Genomic DNA, 13408 nt, shown 5'->3' on the forward strand with positions numbered 1-13408 from the left:
CTCCCCCAAAGCCATTTGTAGCACCACCTACTGGCAGAATGACAAAACCTGCCATTCAATTTAACACCTGGGTTTAAAAATCCAAGAAATGTGAATGCTGAGAGATATTTGATTTTGTTATGGAATAACTATGACTTATTTAAGGTGATGATGATGCCACTGGAATTATGTTTTAAAGAATCTTGCCGAAACCGGTTTGGCTCAGTGGATAGAGCGTCGCCCTGCGGACTGAAAGGTCCCAGGTTCGATTCCGGTCAAGGGCATGTACCTGGGTTGCGGGCATGTCCCCAGTAGGAGATGTGCAGGAGGCAGCTGATCGATGTTTCTCTCTCATCGATGTTTCTAACTCTCTATCTCTCTCCCTTCCTCTCTGTAAAAAAATCAATAAAATATATTAAAAAAAAAAAAAGAATCTTTATCTTTCAGATTCACATGCTGAAATGTTTATGGAAAAGGGTTGCCTGAAATTTGTTTCAAAACAATACAGTGGGGGGGGGGGGTGTAGGAGATCAACCGAAGGACTTGTATGCATGCATGTAAGCATAACCAATGGACACAAGACACTGGGGGGTAGGGGAGGCCGGGGGAAGGTCAAGGGGGAAAACAAAGGAGACATATGTACTACTCTTTGTAATACTTTAAGCAATAAAACAAAATTTAAAAAAAAACAATCCAGTGGATAGGGAGTAAAAATGAGTGGTGGGCCCTGGCCAGTTTGGCTCAGTGGCTGGAGGGTCAGCTCACCCACCAAAGGGTTTGGGGTGTGACTGCCTGTCGAGGGCATGTACCTCTGTTGCAGGGTCCATCCCCAGGCCCATTCAGGGCGCATGCGGGAGGCAACCAATCAATGTGTCTCTCTCACATCAATGGTTCTCTCTCTCTCTCTCTCTCTCTCTCTCTCTCTGTCTCTCGCTCTCGCTCTCGCTCTCGCTCTCTCTCCCACTCTCTCTCTTTTTCTCTGGCTATCTCTCCTCCCTCCTCCCTTCCACTCTAAAAATCACTGGAGCAAATATATTCGGGTCAGGATTAACAACAAAAAGTGAGTAGTGGGAGGGGTTTAGGTAAAAACAAAATTGGTCGTAAGTTGATTGTTGTTGAACTTGGGCGAAAGAAGCATGGCAGTACATCACTCTGTTCTATCTCTGCAAAGAGCAACTGAAAATTGTATAGAAGACATTTTTTAAAAACAGCTTCAGCATATTGCGTCGGACTAAGATGTTCTGCATCCAAAAGTCTGCGCAGAGCTGGAAGTTACAAATTTTAACATTTACAAGTAAGGGCTTCATGGGATGTCAAAAAAAAAAAAAAAACACAACAGTCCATGTCACAACTGTTGACTCAATACAAATTCAGAAAATGCAAACTGCTACACATAGCTTTGGCGAGGGCCCCAAACTGCCATGCCAACATTTCATTAAATGAAAGAGCTCAAATACATATAAAACTTTAGAACCTCTGTCCTAAAGTATGAACACAAAGCAACAACTTTTCAAATAGACTGAAATTTCAATCTTAGGAAAACCAAGGGTCTTGAAAGTATTGTATTGAATCCTCATGTGCCAGACTCCTGTTCCAGAAACGTTTACCCACCTGTTCCAGGAGGTAGGCGTTATGGTCGCCTGTACATAGATGAGGAAACGGAGGCTCTGAGAGATGAAACAATCTGCCAAGCTCCATTCTGCCCCAATTCTGTGCCACTTTCACTGCACTGGGCAGGGTCTGGGCAAGTCACTTAACCCCTCTCAGGCTGATTTTCCTCACGTGTATAACGAGGAATGGAAATCCAAGGTTCTTCCTGATCTGAAATTCTACAATTTTATGAAACCAAATCCTCACAGCACCACACCCTCCCTCCGCCTCACACTGAGATCCTAACAGCAGCCCTCCCCCACTGAGAACAAGAAAGCCCAGCCTGCAGTAGGACGCCTTCCTACCTTGGCTGTGGCCTTGAGTTCCGTGATGTTTATAAACCACTGCTTGCTGGCACGTATAACCACTGGTTTCTTAGTCCTCCAGTCATAGGGATAACTGTGCACCAATTTTTCCTCTAGCAACAAATTCTTTGAAGCCTGAAGCATCTTTATAACTAAAAAAAAGTCAGTAACAATTTGCGTTAGACATATTTACAAGTACTATGAAAACCCTAGTAACCCTCTACACTCCCAGGAGACCTACATCTGCACCAGCAGGTGCAGGAAGAGTAGCCACCTGCCAAGTACCACAGGCATAACCTGGGGCTCTCGGGGCAAGACACGCAGGGACTGTAAAACCTCAACCAGACTCCGGATTATCCCACTGCCTTCACTTCAAAGGAAAGATGAACACGATACACTTAGAATTCTACACCTGAAATTCAGAGTAACCATCTTACATGTCTAGGTTCTTAAAATGGTGACCATGTTTCCAGAAGAAACCAGGTACAGGTGGAAAAAAAAAAAAAGAAACGAGGCACAGTGGTTTGAATTTTGTTCCCCAAAAAGAGATGCTCAAGTCCTCACTCCCAGACCCTGTGAATGTGAGCTTATTTGGAAATGGGGTCTTCGTAGATGTGATCGAGTGAAGATGAAGTCACAGGACTGGAGTGAGCCCTAACGCCATCACTGTCCTTACAAGAGGAAAGAACACAGTCACACAGAGGACGACGGTGGCACTGGGGGCAGAGACTGGAGTAACAGCCGTGCACCAAGGACTGGTTTAACCCAGGGATGACCAGGAGCCACCGGAAACGGAAGAGGCAAGAAAGGATTCGTCCACAGATCTTTCAGAGGGAGCGCGCCCTGCCCACAACTTGATTTGCTTAAACAGAGCATCTTCAAAGGGAGATATGAAAAACTCTACACTCTATTTTAAACCATGTGGCAAAATAAGACGTCATTTTAGCCTTTTGTTTTTGTTGAAACTATAAAATGGGAGCGTAAGTCAAGGCTCCTGCTGGCTACTTTTCAGAAAATACGGATTTATGACACCAACATACACAATACTCACCCACATCCGTCCCCTCGTCAAGGACGGCCTTGTTTTGAAGTTCAGGCCCTGCAGCTGCTGTGAAAACGCCATCTTCATCCACTAAACAATCCTACAAAGTGTCATTTTGAAAAATTAAAGTATCAAGACATTTTACCTATGACAGTATCTGGCAAGACAACACAGATAAGACATCTCAGTCTAACAGACGAGGCGTGCGGCCCGCCGGCAGCGAGTTTGACATGCTTGGTCTAGTCTTTCACTACAGTGAAATTTCGAGGATTTATTCAGTGACTAGGAAATGTAAATTTATACATTTACATCACTAAAGGCAAAATGTCTTATTAAAGCAGAGACCTAATGTTTACTAAAAAGTAAAACATCACTTTTAATTTGATCTCTATTAATTCATGGATCTATGGCAACGTACACACACAGTGATGACTTTGAGACTCACCTTTAAATGGAAAAACTTGCTAAGCAATTGATGTGTGTAAAATTAATTTAGAGAGGACTACATAGTTTTAAAAACACCTGTTCTTTTCAACTAGTAAAACTAGTAAAATCCACTTGCCAATTTTCAGAGAAAGTACTTTGTCCATGTGACTTCATATTTGAAAGAAAAAGCTGCCCCCACTCAATATACATTCTTCAAATTTAATTTTACGCTGATTTTGTGTTGTCTGGGAAATCTTTCTCAATTAGGGCGAATTAATGAAGCTCCAGCGTATTTCACAAATTTCACAATTATGATAAGTGATTGTTTATTATTAAAAAAGAAAGATGTTACGCGGTTTATCACTTTAATTCTACGAAAGCAGCGATTAAAAAGGAAGGAAGAGGACCAGTACCGTGGACAGGTTGTGTTGGGAAGCTACACTGTAATCTTCCATACCATGAGCGGGGGCTGTGTGAACCAATCCCGTGCCTTTGGTCATGGTCACATGATTTGCAGGTAGGAGCGGAGAGACTTTATCGGGAATTAAAGGATGAGCGCAAGTACCATTTTCCAAATCGGCACCTGAAGGCGAAGAAAAGCACAATGAAAAGAATCATCTCAGCTGGCGATTCTCCTACCTCTCTGAGAGCAGCAACAGGGCAGACAAGAGGAGCAGCCTGGCCCGAGACCGGCCCACGCCCGGCTTCCCCCTTCCCTTCCTCTGGGAGCTCTAAGTGATTAATAAGAAACAATATATTCTTTCTGCAAAGAAAACCTACCCCATACAAATTATGCTGCTTTAGCTGTTCAACATTCTTACCACTCTAAGCAGTCGTAAGCTAGTTGTCACCAGCTTATTTTGCTAGACGTGAGAATTACATCTACTGCTTGGAAATGTGGTGGCTTAAAATAGCAACCCAATAATTCTCTGCACAGTAATAATTTGAAACAATTACATAATCTAGAAGAGTGATCTTAACTATAACCACTTTCAAAAACCTTCAGAGAATGCCCTTCAGCTTCCGTAACAACACCTAACTTGTGGAGTAGACATTTTGCACTAAAAATGCAGGTAGGGGATTGGCGAGGGGCGGAAAAGAGAATATACTGGATCCTCTTTACCTACTGCACCAGTAAGGACCAAATGATATTAAGTGTTAAACATTCTGTAGCTTCTTTCCTGCCTTTCACAAAAAATCCTTTTTATTGCCCTGACCGGTTTGGCTCAGTGGATGGAGCGTTGACCTGTGGACTGAAGGGTCCCAGGTTCGATTCTGGTCAAGGGCATGTATCTTGGTTACGGGCACATCCCCAGTAGGGGGTGTGCAGGAGGCAGCTTATCGATGTTTCTCTCTCATCGATGTTTCTAACTCTCTATCCCTCTCCCTTCCTTCTGTAAAAAATCAATAAAAGTATTTTTTTTTAAAAAATCCTTTTTATTTTTGCTAAGACTGTATAAACTTCTAATTGGCTTGTATCTGAACCTAGGCATTTAGATGGAGGGCTTCACTATTAGTTAGGCAATCTTCCCATTTTGGGTTATCTCATTCATTTAAAAAACATTTTTTTGTAAGAAACTCAAAAATATATCATCCCTAAGGATCAAAGGTAATTCTGTTTATTTATTTTTAATGATTTCAGAGAGAGGAAGGGAGAAGGAGAGAGAGAAACATCAATGGATGAGAGAGAATCATTGATCAGCTGCCTCCCACACAGCCCCTACTGAGGATGGAGGCACAACCCGGGCAGGTGCCATGACCTGGAACTGAACCGTCACCTCCTGGTTCACAAGTCAACACTCAATCACTGAGCCACACCAGCCCAACCAAAGGTAATTTTCAAACCTCCCTGATTCCACAGTTATATCTCAAAACCAGTCCCAAATGGAAGCCCACTAAAGATTGTTTTGATTGAAGCACTGTTTTTGGACTAATTTTCAGAATTTACTCAATTTCCTTAGTAAAATCATGTACCAAAAATAAATATATTTACTTCCTTCCGTGTTCTTTTGATTACATCAGATAAAAATGCTTTTTAGCAATTTAATTTTGGATAAAAAGTTGAAAAGATCTTTGTACATTCTACCTCACAGAAAGGACACTTGTCCAATTTTACATTGGATATTTGGCAGAAATATTTTGTCTGTTGTGCCTTTGTCAATGTTCACATTTTTCTATACCCCTATCATGTTTAATATATAGTCTCCTTCAGGGGAATCACTGTAACGTATCTTCTGGAAAGGCAGAAGCCACGTCTGTTTTGATTCAGAATGAGCAGCGTTCAGCAAAGTACCTCAATCCACCCAATAGTTTGATGACTGTGATAGTGAGAATATCTACAAATCTTCACCTGAAAATGTTGAAATAACCTCAAATGTTGTTTTCAAAGCAGAAGCAACAAACGTCACTTTGTCTGCAGCCAGTACGTACAGCTCTCCAGATGTGGAACACTTCACAACGGCGTACCTCAAATAAAAGTTTAGGGTAACGTTACTAACAATGACGGAAAAAAAGCCACGGATAACATTTAAAATCTGTTAGTGCCATTTTAGAAAAACTACCTTCAAGATCCCAAAAGTACTATTTTCAAAGGACTTCATCCCTTACATGTTTTGTTTTCCAAAAAACGCTGGAAATAAAATCTTAAAGCCTATATGAACACGGTTAAGTTATAACACATTAACTTTTAAGAGAATAATGAGGATGAAATAAGTTCAAAATAATGCTACTGATAGAACTGATCCTATTTGTGGATTAAAAAAAAACAAACAAAAAATGCAATGCTCTACCTACTTTGCATCTGGCATATAACAAACAGCCTGATTGGCTGGAATTGTCCAAGGCTGTGTGGTCCAGACTAAAATACTAACAGGAGAGGAACCATCTGTGGGAACAGAATTTCAAATATGTTAGCAAATGTTCCCATCCCACAACTGTCATAAACTCAAGCAATGAGTAAATATGAATAAATCGCACCTATGAGAGATGCCAACTTGGGGGCAGGTTTCGAGAGAGGGAATTTTACATACACAGAGCGACTGACATGCTGGGGGTTATACTCCAGTTCCGCTTCAGCCAAGGCGGTCCTGAGGTGGAAACATATTAGACATAAGGATCTGGCGGCCTCACAAAATGTCTCCTTTAATGAGCAAAAACACACAAATACCTCGATGAGGGAGACCAAAACACAGGCTTATAAGACCGGTAAATCAGGCCCTAGAAAAGACAAAGACGGTCTATGAAAAGCTGGGATTCTGTAACAATCTAACACTCCCGGAGGAAAAAAGTAAAAAAGTACTTCGGTACCTTGTCATACATTTGGTAGAAAATTCTCAACTGTTTGGCCTCGTAACTGCCGTCAAACGTATAGTAGCCATTGTCCCAATCTGCCATAATTCCCCAACGAATAAATGCAGACCTCTGTTTCTCAATTGCTGCTTTAGCAAATGACCTAGCTGAACAAAACACAGACAAGAAAAAGCTTTGACAAACCCGTAAATTCACATTCTTAAAAATGGCTCAGCCGTGTATCTCTCTAAATGCAGGTATTGTACACAGTTTAGATGATAAAGTTTACTTAATAGGCAAAGTTATTTTGAAAGTTAAAGGTGTTCAAACTCTAAAATTAACTAGAATTTCAAAAGTTAAAATTTTGTTACCATCTTCTGTATTTTCTAGACTTTGTACAATGACCTCACATTTAGAAAACAATGCACTGGAAGAATTCCTCAAATTTCTGAATTTAAGAAAAGATCAGAGGATATATTTCATTATACAAAAGAAATTAATCAGTACATCGAGTCGATGATAATAAATTTCACAAGGAAGTAAATAATCTTCACAATCATATCCAAATATACAATAGCTTAACATAAACAAATACAAGATTCCTTCCCGACCCAATCTACTGAAGAATCAAATAAGAGATTATTTTAAAATATATTTGTATTTCAGAATTTACTTTTGTTTTATCACCTGAAATAGGTCAACAGCCCTAGCGAGGAAAAGAAATAAAAACACTGGTCAAAATAATAATCTCAAAATATGAAGACTAGGCCTGGCCAGTTTGGCTCAGTGGATAGAGCGTCGACAGTCTGACTAAAGGGTCCCAGGTTCGATTGTGGTCAGGCATGTACCTCGGTTGCCGGCTCGATCCCCGGCTCTGGTAGGGGGCGGACAGGAGGCAACCAATCAATGCCTTTCTCTCACATCGATGTTTCTCTCTGTGTGTCTCCCCCTCCCTTCCATTCTCTCTAAAAATCAAGGGAAAAATATCCTTGGGTGAGGATTAACTAAATAAATAAATAAATAAATTATATATATACATATACACACACACACGCGCGCGCACACGCACACACTCACACGAAGACTAAAGAACTAAACGATGTACTTTGAAATGCTTACAAATCTTTCCTTCAATCTCTGAACATAAGTTCCCACAAAGGTCAATTTTTAAAAAATCTGAATTTTCTGTGACAAAGTGGTTTCCAACAGATCTCATTCTAACTACAAACAAAAACAAAATAAACAGGTCTCTCTGATCAGGCCCAGACTTTTCCAAAGAACCAGTGTTTACAAATACCATTTCAAAACAGAAAGAGAGGTTACTTACCTTTCTCTCTAATTTCCATCGCTGACAGATCCCGAGCTTTCCCGCCAAGTTCTGATAAGACTTTTACTTCAATGGGTAACCCATGACAATCCCAGCCCGGCACAAAGTGGATTTTGGAACCCCTCATCATATGGTATCGATTGGCTATATCTTTCAAAATCTGCAAAGAAAATACTAATCATCACTCATACATGAAGCATGTATCCAACAGTTTACCTTATTTTCTTAATATTTTAAAACACTGAGAAAGCCCAATTTTAAAGGGATTTATATAAAGTAACCTATTAAATCTCCCAATTCAAGTTCTACATAATAACAAGAGTAACAGATATTTGAAGTTATGCTTTTCTTTTTGGCTGGCTGTTGTAAAATGTGCAATAATTCAAAAATGAGCTATTAAGCAACAGAGTTTGTTCTCTGTGGAATGTGCAATATGTATAACATATCTCAAATGCTAAAAGTTTTCAATACAATTTTCTAATACAATATGTACAATCCATATTATAATGCAATACTGCTCTAAGCAGTATGGACCTGTTTGGTGACCAGATTCCTGGTTTTGAAAGCAGAGACAGATGTCCAAGGCCACACCCTCTCCCAGTTTCCCATGGAAGTATACGTGAAAATAAAGAACTCAAAAAAAAAACCACAAAAAAACTGATGAACAAACTGTGGTATATTCTCTCAATAGAATGCTACTCAGCCACGAAAAAAAGAAGCGATTACTGACATCTAAAACAACATGAATGAATTTCAGAAATACTCCATCCGTGGTTGATAGAAACCAGACATAGAAACATACTAGTATATGCTTTTATTCCGCCTCTCTGAAATTTTCAAATAGGTAAAAAAAATCTACAGCAAAAGAAGCCAAAACCTTGATTGCCAAATACCACCCCAGTAGGGAGTAGGTTTCAACATATGAATTTGGAAGAAGAAGCCAATGTGCAGTCTATAGCAGCTCTAACATACTTTATTTATCTGACTGATGATGTCTTCCCTGACTAAAGCATAAGCTCCAAAGGACAAGGCCTATCTTTATTTTGTTCACTGATTATTTCCAGCCTAGAACAACGCCTGGCACATAGGAAGTGCTCAATAATGACTTACTGACTAAAATGAAATTTACCAACATAAAATAACAAGCTCAAAGCAAATACCAGGGATGTTATTCTTCACGCAGGACCGAAATGGTTGACTGCTGCTTTCTGTTAAGACGTTCATTTTATGTGTCAATGCAAATGTACATCATTGTCATACTATTCTAGTACTCTTTTGTAAAGTGTATTTAAATATTTACCCCAAGTCTTACAGACCTGAGTATGATTACCTTATTCAAAGCATGTCCAACGTGAGGATCACCATTAGCATAAGGAGGTCCATCATGAAGACAAAATTCTGTCTTTACTTTCCTTTCTCTCTGCCATGAATAGAGTTCTGAAAATCCACATTTCTGTTTAAAAAGAGCGATAATGTCTGAACGTCATATAAACACATACTCCTGAGTCTTACCATGAGGAACAGGCAGCACTTATTTCTTATCTCATTCCAATGTCTTTAACTCTAAAACACAAACGGTGGTGTTTCTGAAATGCACATCTGAGTACTTTTTTTTTTTTTTTTTTTTTTTTTTTTTTTCATCCCACAAGAAGCCATAACTTTATTAATGATAGAAACAGTACAAATTTCAAACCAAGCTGCAGTAACTCTTTTGAAACACACAAAAAAGGGTCTTCCTTTTTAGATGGTTACATTGTTAATTCCATAATAGCATTTACAATATCATTACTGTTGTTCTTCAGGGCTCGGACTGCCTTGGCTCTTGACACATTTGCTTGTGACATGACCAATTCTATGTCCTTAACTTCCACACCTGTTTCATCAACCTCTTCCTCTTCACTCTCCTCTTGTACAGTTGGAGTCTGTGTGTTTTCTTGAATGTTTGAGACAGCTTCACCTTGAACTTTAAATTTCTCAGCAGCTGCTAGCTGTGCTTGCTGAGATAAATCCTCAATCTTGGCTTCACCAAAAACTATGTAGGTATCTGAAGCAGGGCTCTTGTAGACATCTGGTTTTGTGATGACAAAGAGGATATTCTTAGATTTCCGTATAGTGACCCTGGTAACCCCTGTAACCTGTCGAAGACCCAGTTTGGACATAGCCTTCCGTGCCTTCTTTTCACTCCGGCTCTGTTTTGCTTTACTGACTGGTTCCTCATCGATTTCAGCTGCCGCCGCCAGCTGAGCTTGTTGTGTGGTTGCCTGTGTGGAATCTTGTTCTTCGAGCTCTGGTACCGATTCATCACTGTCAGACTCTGTTCCAGACCCTGTCTCAGCCTGGGGCTGTGGCAGCTCCTGCTCCGTAGCAGGGACGGTTTCTGTGGCTTCGCCGGGCATTTTGTGCGGGGAACGCGGAACCAAGATGGCGGCAGAAAGAGAGCGAGCGACAGCGTGACCCACGCCTGTTGCAGGAGGAAGCCTGAGTACTTTTTTCATTGAATTTATTAGGGTGAGAGTGGTTAGCAATATTATACAGGTTTCAGGGGTACAGTTCTATAATACATCATCTGTATACTGTATTGTGCGTTTACCACCCCAATTCAAGTCTCCTTCCATCACCGTTTATCCCCCCTTCCTTCCGGTAATCATATTGTTGTCTGTGTCTATAAGTATTGATTTTTAGAGAGAATGGAAGGAAGGGGGAGAGACAAAGAAACATCGATGTGAGAGAGACAGACACATCGATTGGCTGCCTCCCCCGCGCCCCCAACTTGAGGCTCAGATGGAGCCTGCAACTAAGGTACATGCCCTTGACTGGAATCGAACCCACGACCCTTCAGTCCGAGGACCCACGCTCTATCCACTGAGCCACACTGGCTAGGGTGAGTTTGGGTTTTTCTTTTGTTTTGTTTTTTTGCTGAATCCCTTCAGGTTTTCCACCAGCCTCCTTAACCCCCTTCCCCTCTGACAGCTGAGGACTCTCTTAAAACCTTTCAATAGTCGCCCTCACAGACTTCTGATTAAATCCCAGCCCTTGCTCCTCTGCAAGTCTGAGACAACAGCAGGGCAATCTACTACGTGACCTTGGCCCACTCAACTTTGCCCTAATGGGCCTGTTTTCCTCCTTTGAAAAAACCGTTAACATCTACTTGGCGTGAAGATGAAATAAGAGAACATCTGAAACGGTCACAGTTCCTGGAATACAGAAGGTCCCGGATAAAATGCATTCAAAAACTAGGTGCCGCCCTAACCGGTTTGGCTCAGTGGATAGAGCGTCGGCCTGCGGACTCAAGGGTCCCGGGTTCGATTCCGGTCAAGGGCATGTACCTTGGTTGCGGGCACATCCCCAGTCAGGGGTGTGCAGGAGGCAGCTGATCGATGTTTCTCTCTCATCGATGTTTCTAACTCTCTATCCCTCTCCCTTCCTCTCTGTAAAAAATCAATAAAATATATTTTTAAAAAATTAGGTACCAGAACAAGTCCATGAGTCCTGAAGGCTGATAACTGTCATATGTAAGCTAACCGAAACTTGCTTAACCAATATATCCCGAGTGTCATGGGCTTTAAAGACCCTAAGAGTGGTTCTCAACCTTCCTAATGCCGCGACCCTTTAATACAGTTCCTCATGTCGTGGTGACCCCCAACCATAAAATTATTTCCGTTGCAACTTCATCACTGTCATTTTGCTCCTGTTATGAATCGTCATGTAAATATCTGATATGCAGGATGTATTTTCATTGTTCGCGACCCACAGGTTGAGAACCGCTGCCTAGAATGAAACTAACATGTGCATCTCTGCCCTTTAGAATATTCGACTGAATACAGGAGGCAGTCACCTAGTTTGGGAAGCAACTCAGAGAGAGTTAAGTCTCACCACTCCGTCCTGCAAACAAGTCGTAAGTCCAACCAGGGATCTAGTAACACCACAAAGGTGAGCTTCCACTTGTCCTCATAACCAAAAAAAAATTTTTTGTACAGTTAGGCAACAAATTTTATTTAGCGTAGTCAGTCCAAACATTCAGCACAAAAGTTTACAGAGGATAGAAAGTGCATTAACCAAAAATTAAAAAAAAATTTTTTTTATTGATTTCAGAGGAAGAGAGGGATAGAAACATCAGTGATGAGAGAGAATCACCCATGAGCTGCCTCCTGCACGCCCCGTCCTGGAGGTGGAGCCCCGAAACCCAGGCATGTGCCCCGAACGGGAAAAGAACTGGGACCTCCGGGTTCATAGGTCGAGGGTCAACCACTGAGCCACACCAGCCGGGCACTAATCAAATTTTTATTTCTATGTGAACAGATTCATTTACTTTTTACAAGCCGCTGGGAAAGTATCCACACTGGCCTGTTTTGCCCGAGCGGAACATGGGACTTAGGTTTCACCCCTTTAATATTCTGCTCGGGAACCTGCGGCCGCTTAGGGACTCTTACCTCCAGGTTCTTCACTGAAGTTTCAGGCAGAAAACCCGTAAGAAGTGGGTGGTTTAGTGGGTGGTTTCCACTCATCTGATCGCACACACACACGCACCCCAAAGGGGCCTGGAGCCCGCGGGCCTGTCCCACGCCCTCCCCGCCCAGCGCGGCCCGGGCCCGCCCGTCTCCCCAGCTCCCGCCGGCCCGGCCTCCCTGCCGGTCCCCCGCGCGGCGCAGAGGCGGGGCCCCCCGCACCTGCTGGAGCTCCAGCTCCGTGTCGGGCTGCTGGCGGCCCAGCAGCTTCATGGGGAAGCTGGTCTGCGGCAGCAGCACCGTGTCCCGGTACTTGCCCTCACTCGCGCTCTGCAGCTGGTTACTGGCCCCGGCGACCGAGCGCACCACCAGCCCCCGGGCGGCCCCTCGCCACCCCGGGCGACAGGGGAGGAGGCGGGGCGGCCCCCACAGGTTCCAGGCGGCGGCCAGGGCCCCCGGCCCCGGCCCGCGAGGACGCAGCCCCCAACGCATGCCGGGCCGCCCCCAAGTTCCCGGGGATCGCCGGGGCCTCGGCTCCCACCCTAGATCGGGGAACAGGGACTCCAGCAACACCTCGCGAGCCGAGCGGGAGTGCGCACGCGCGCGGGGCACGGAAGGGTAGGGCGCGCAGTCTTCCCGATCCGAGATGGTAGTCCAGCTCCGGGTATTCGCTTCAGCCGCTGGGGTAGGGGCGGGAGTGGGTGGGAGGCCTGATTCCGAGGGGCGGGGCTGGCTCCGAGGGGCGGGGCTGAGTCCGAGGGGGCGGGGCGGGGCCAAATGTGGCCGCAGCTGGGGCTTTGATTTCAATCACAGCTCCCTGCCCTTAAAAAATAATAATGAAATAAAAAATACATTGATGTTTCTATCTCCCTCTACCTCTCCCTTCCTCTCTGAAATCAATAAAATCTTTTTAAAATATTTTTTAATATTTAAAAATAAAGTAGTA

At 43.0% G+C, this 13408-nt stretch overlaps 2 protein-coding genes across 2 annotated transcripts in view; both read right to left on the bottom strand.

Annotated features, from left to right (window-relative positions):
- The window catches only part of IARS2 (isoleucyl-tRNA synthetase 2, mitochondrial), a 34897-nt gene extending 21835 nt beyond the window's left edge, over positions 1-13062 (bottom strand). Inside the window, exons 1-11 of the mRNA XM_036354990.1 lie at positions 12685-13062; positions 9348-9470; positions 8018-8177; positions 6709-6857; positions 6569-6618; positions 6379-6488; positions 6196-6286; positions 5753-5868; positions 3816-3985; positions 2986-3076; positions 1935-2086 (exon numbers count right to left, since the gene is read on the bottom strand). Coding sequence (XP_036210883.1) covers positions 1935-2086; positions 2986-3076; positions 3816-3985; positions 5753-5868; positions 6196-6286; positions 6379-6488; positions 6569-6618; positions 6709-6857; positions 8018-8177; positions 9348-9470; positions 12685-12954 — 1482 coding nt within the window. The 5' untranslated portion in view covers positions 12955-13062. The remainder of the gene's footprint in view (positions 1-1934; positions 2087-2985; positions 3077-3815; positions 3986-5752; positions 5869-6195; positions 6287-6378; positions 6489-6568; positions 6619-6708; positions 6858-8017; positions 8178-9347; positions 9471-12684) is intronic.
- On the bottom strand, positions 9658-10494 carry LOC118678872 (nascent polypeptide-associated complex subunit alpha). Its single transcript, XM_036354992.1, has one exon. It carries the CDS (start codon positions 10411-10413, stop codon positions 9766-9768), a length of 648 nt encoding a protein of 215 aa, XP_036210885.1. The 5' UTR covers positions 10414-10494; the 3' UTR covers positions 9658-9765.
- Positions 13063-13408: the final 346 nt, after the last annotated feature.

This window comes from Myotis myotis, unplaced genomic scaffold (assembly GCF_014108235.1).
Source record: "Myotis myotis isolate mMyoMyo1 unplaced genomic scaffold, mMyoMyo1.p scaffold_m19_p_21, whole genome shotgun sequence".
Taxonomy (NCBI): Eukaryota; Metazoa; Chordata; class Mammalia; order Chiroptera; family Vespertilionidae; genus Myotis; species Myotis myotis.

What these genes read in the sequence shown, in the direction of transcription:
- LOC118678872 (XM_036354992.1), bottom strand. Translation starts at nt 10,413, where the DNA reads ATGCCCGGCGAAGCCACAGAAACCGTCCCTGCTACGGAGCAGGAGCTG.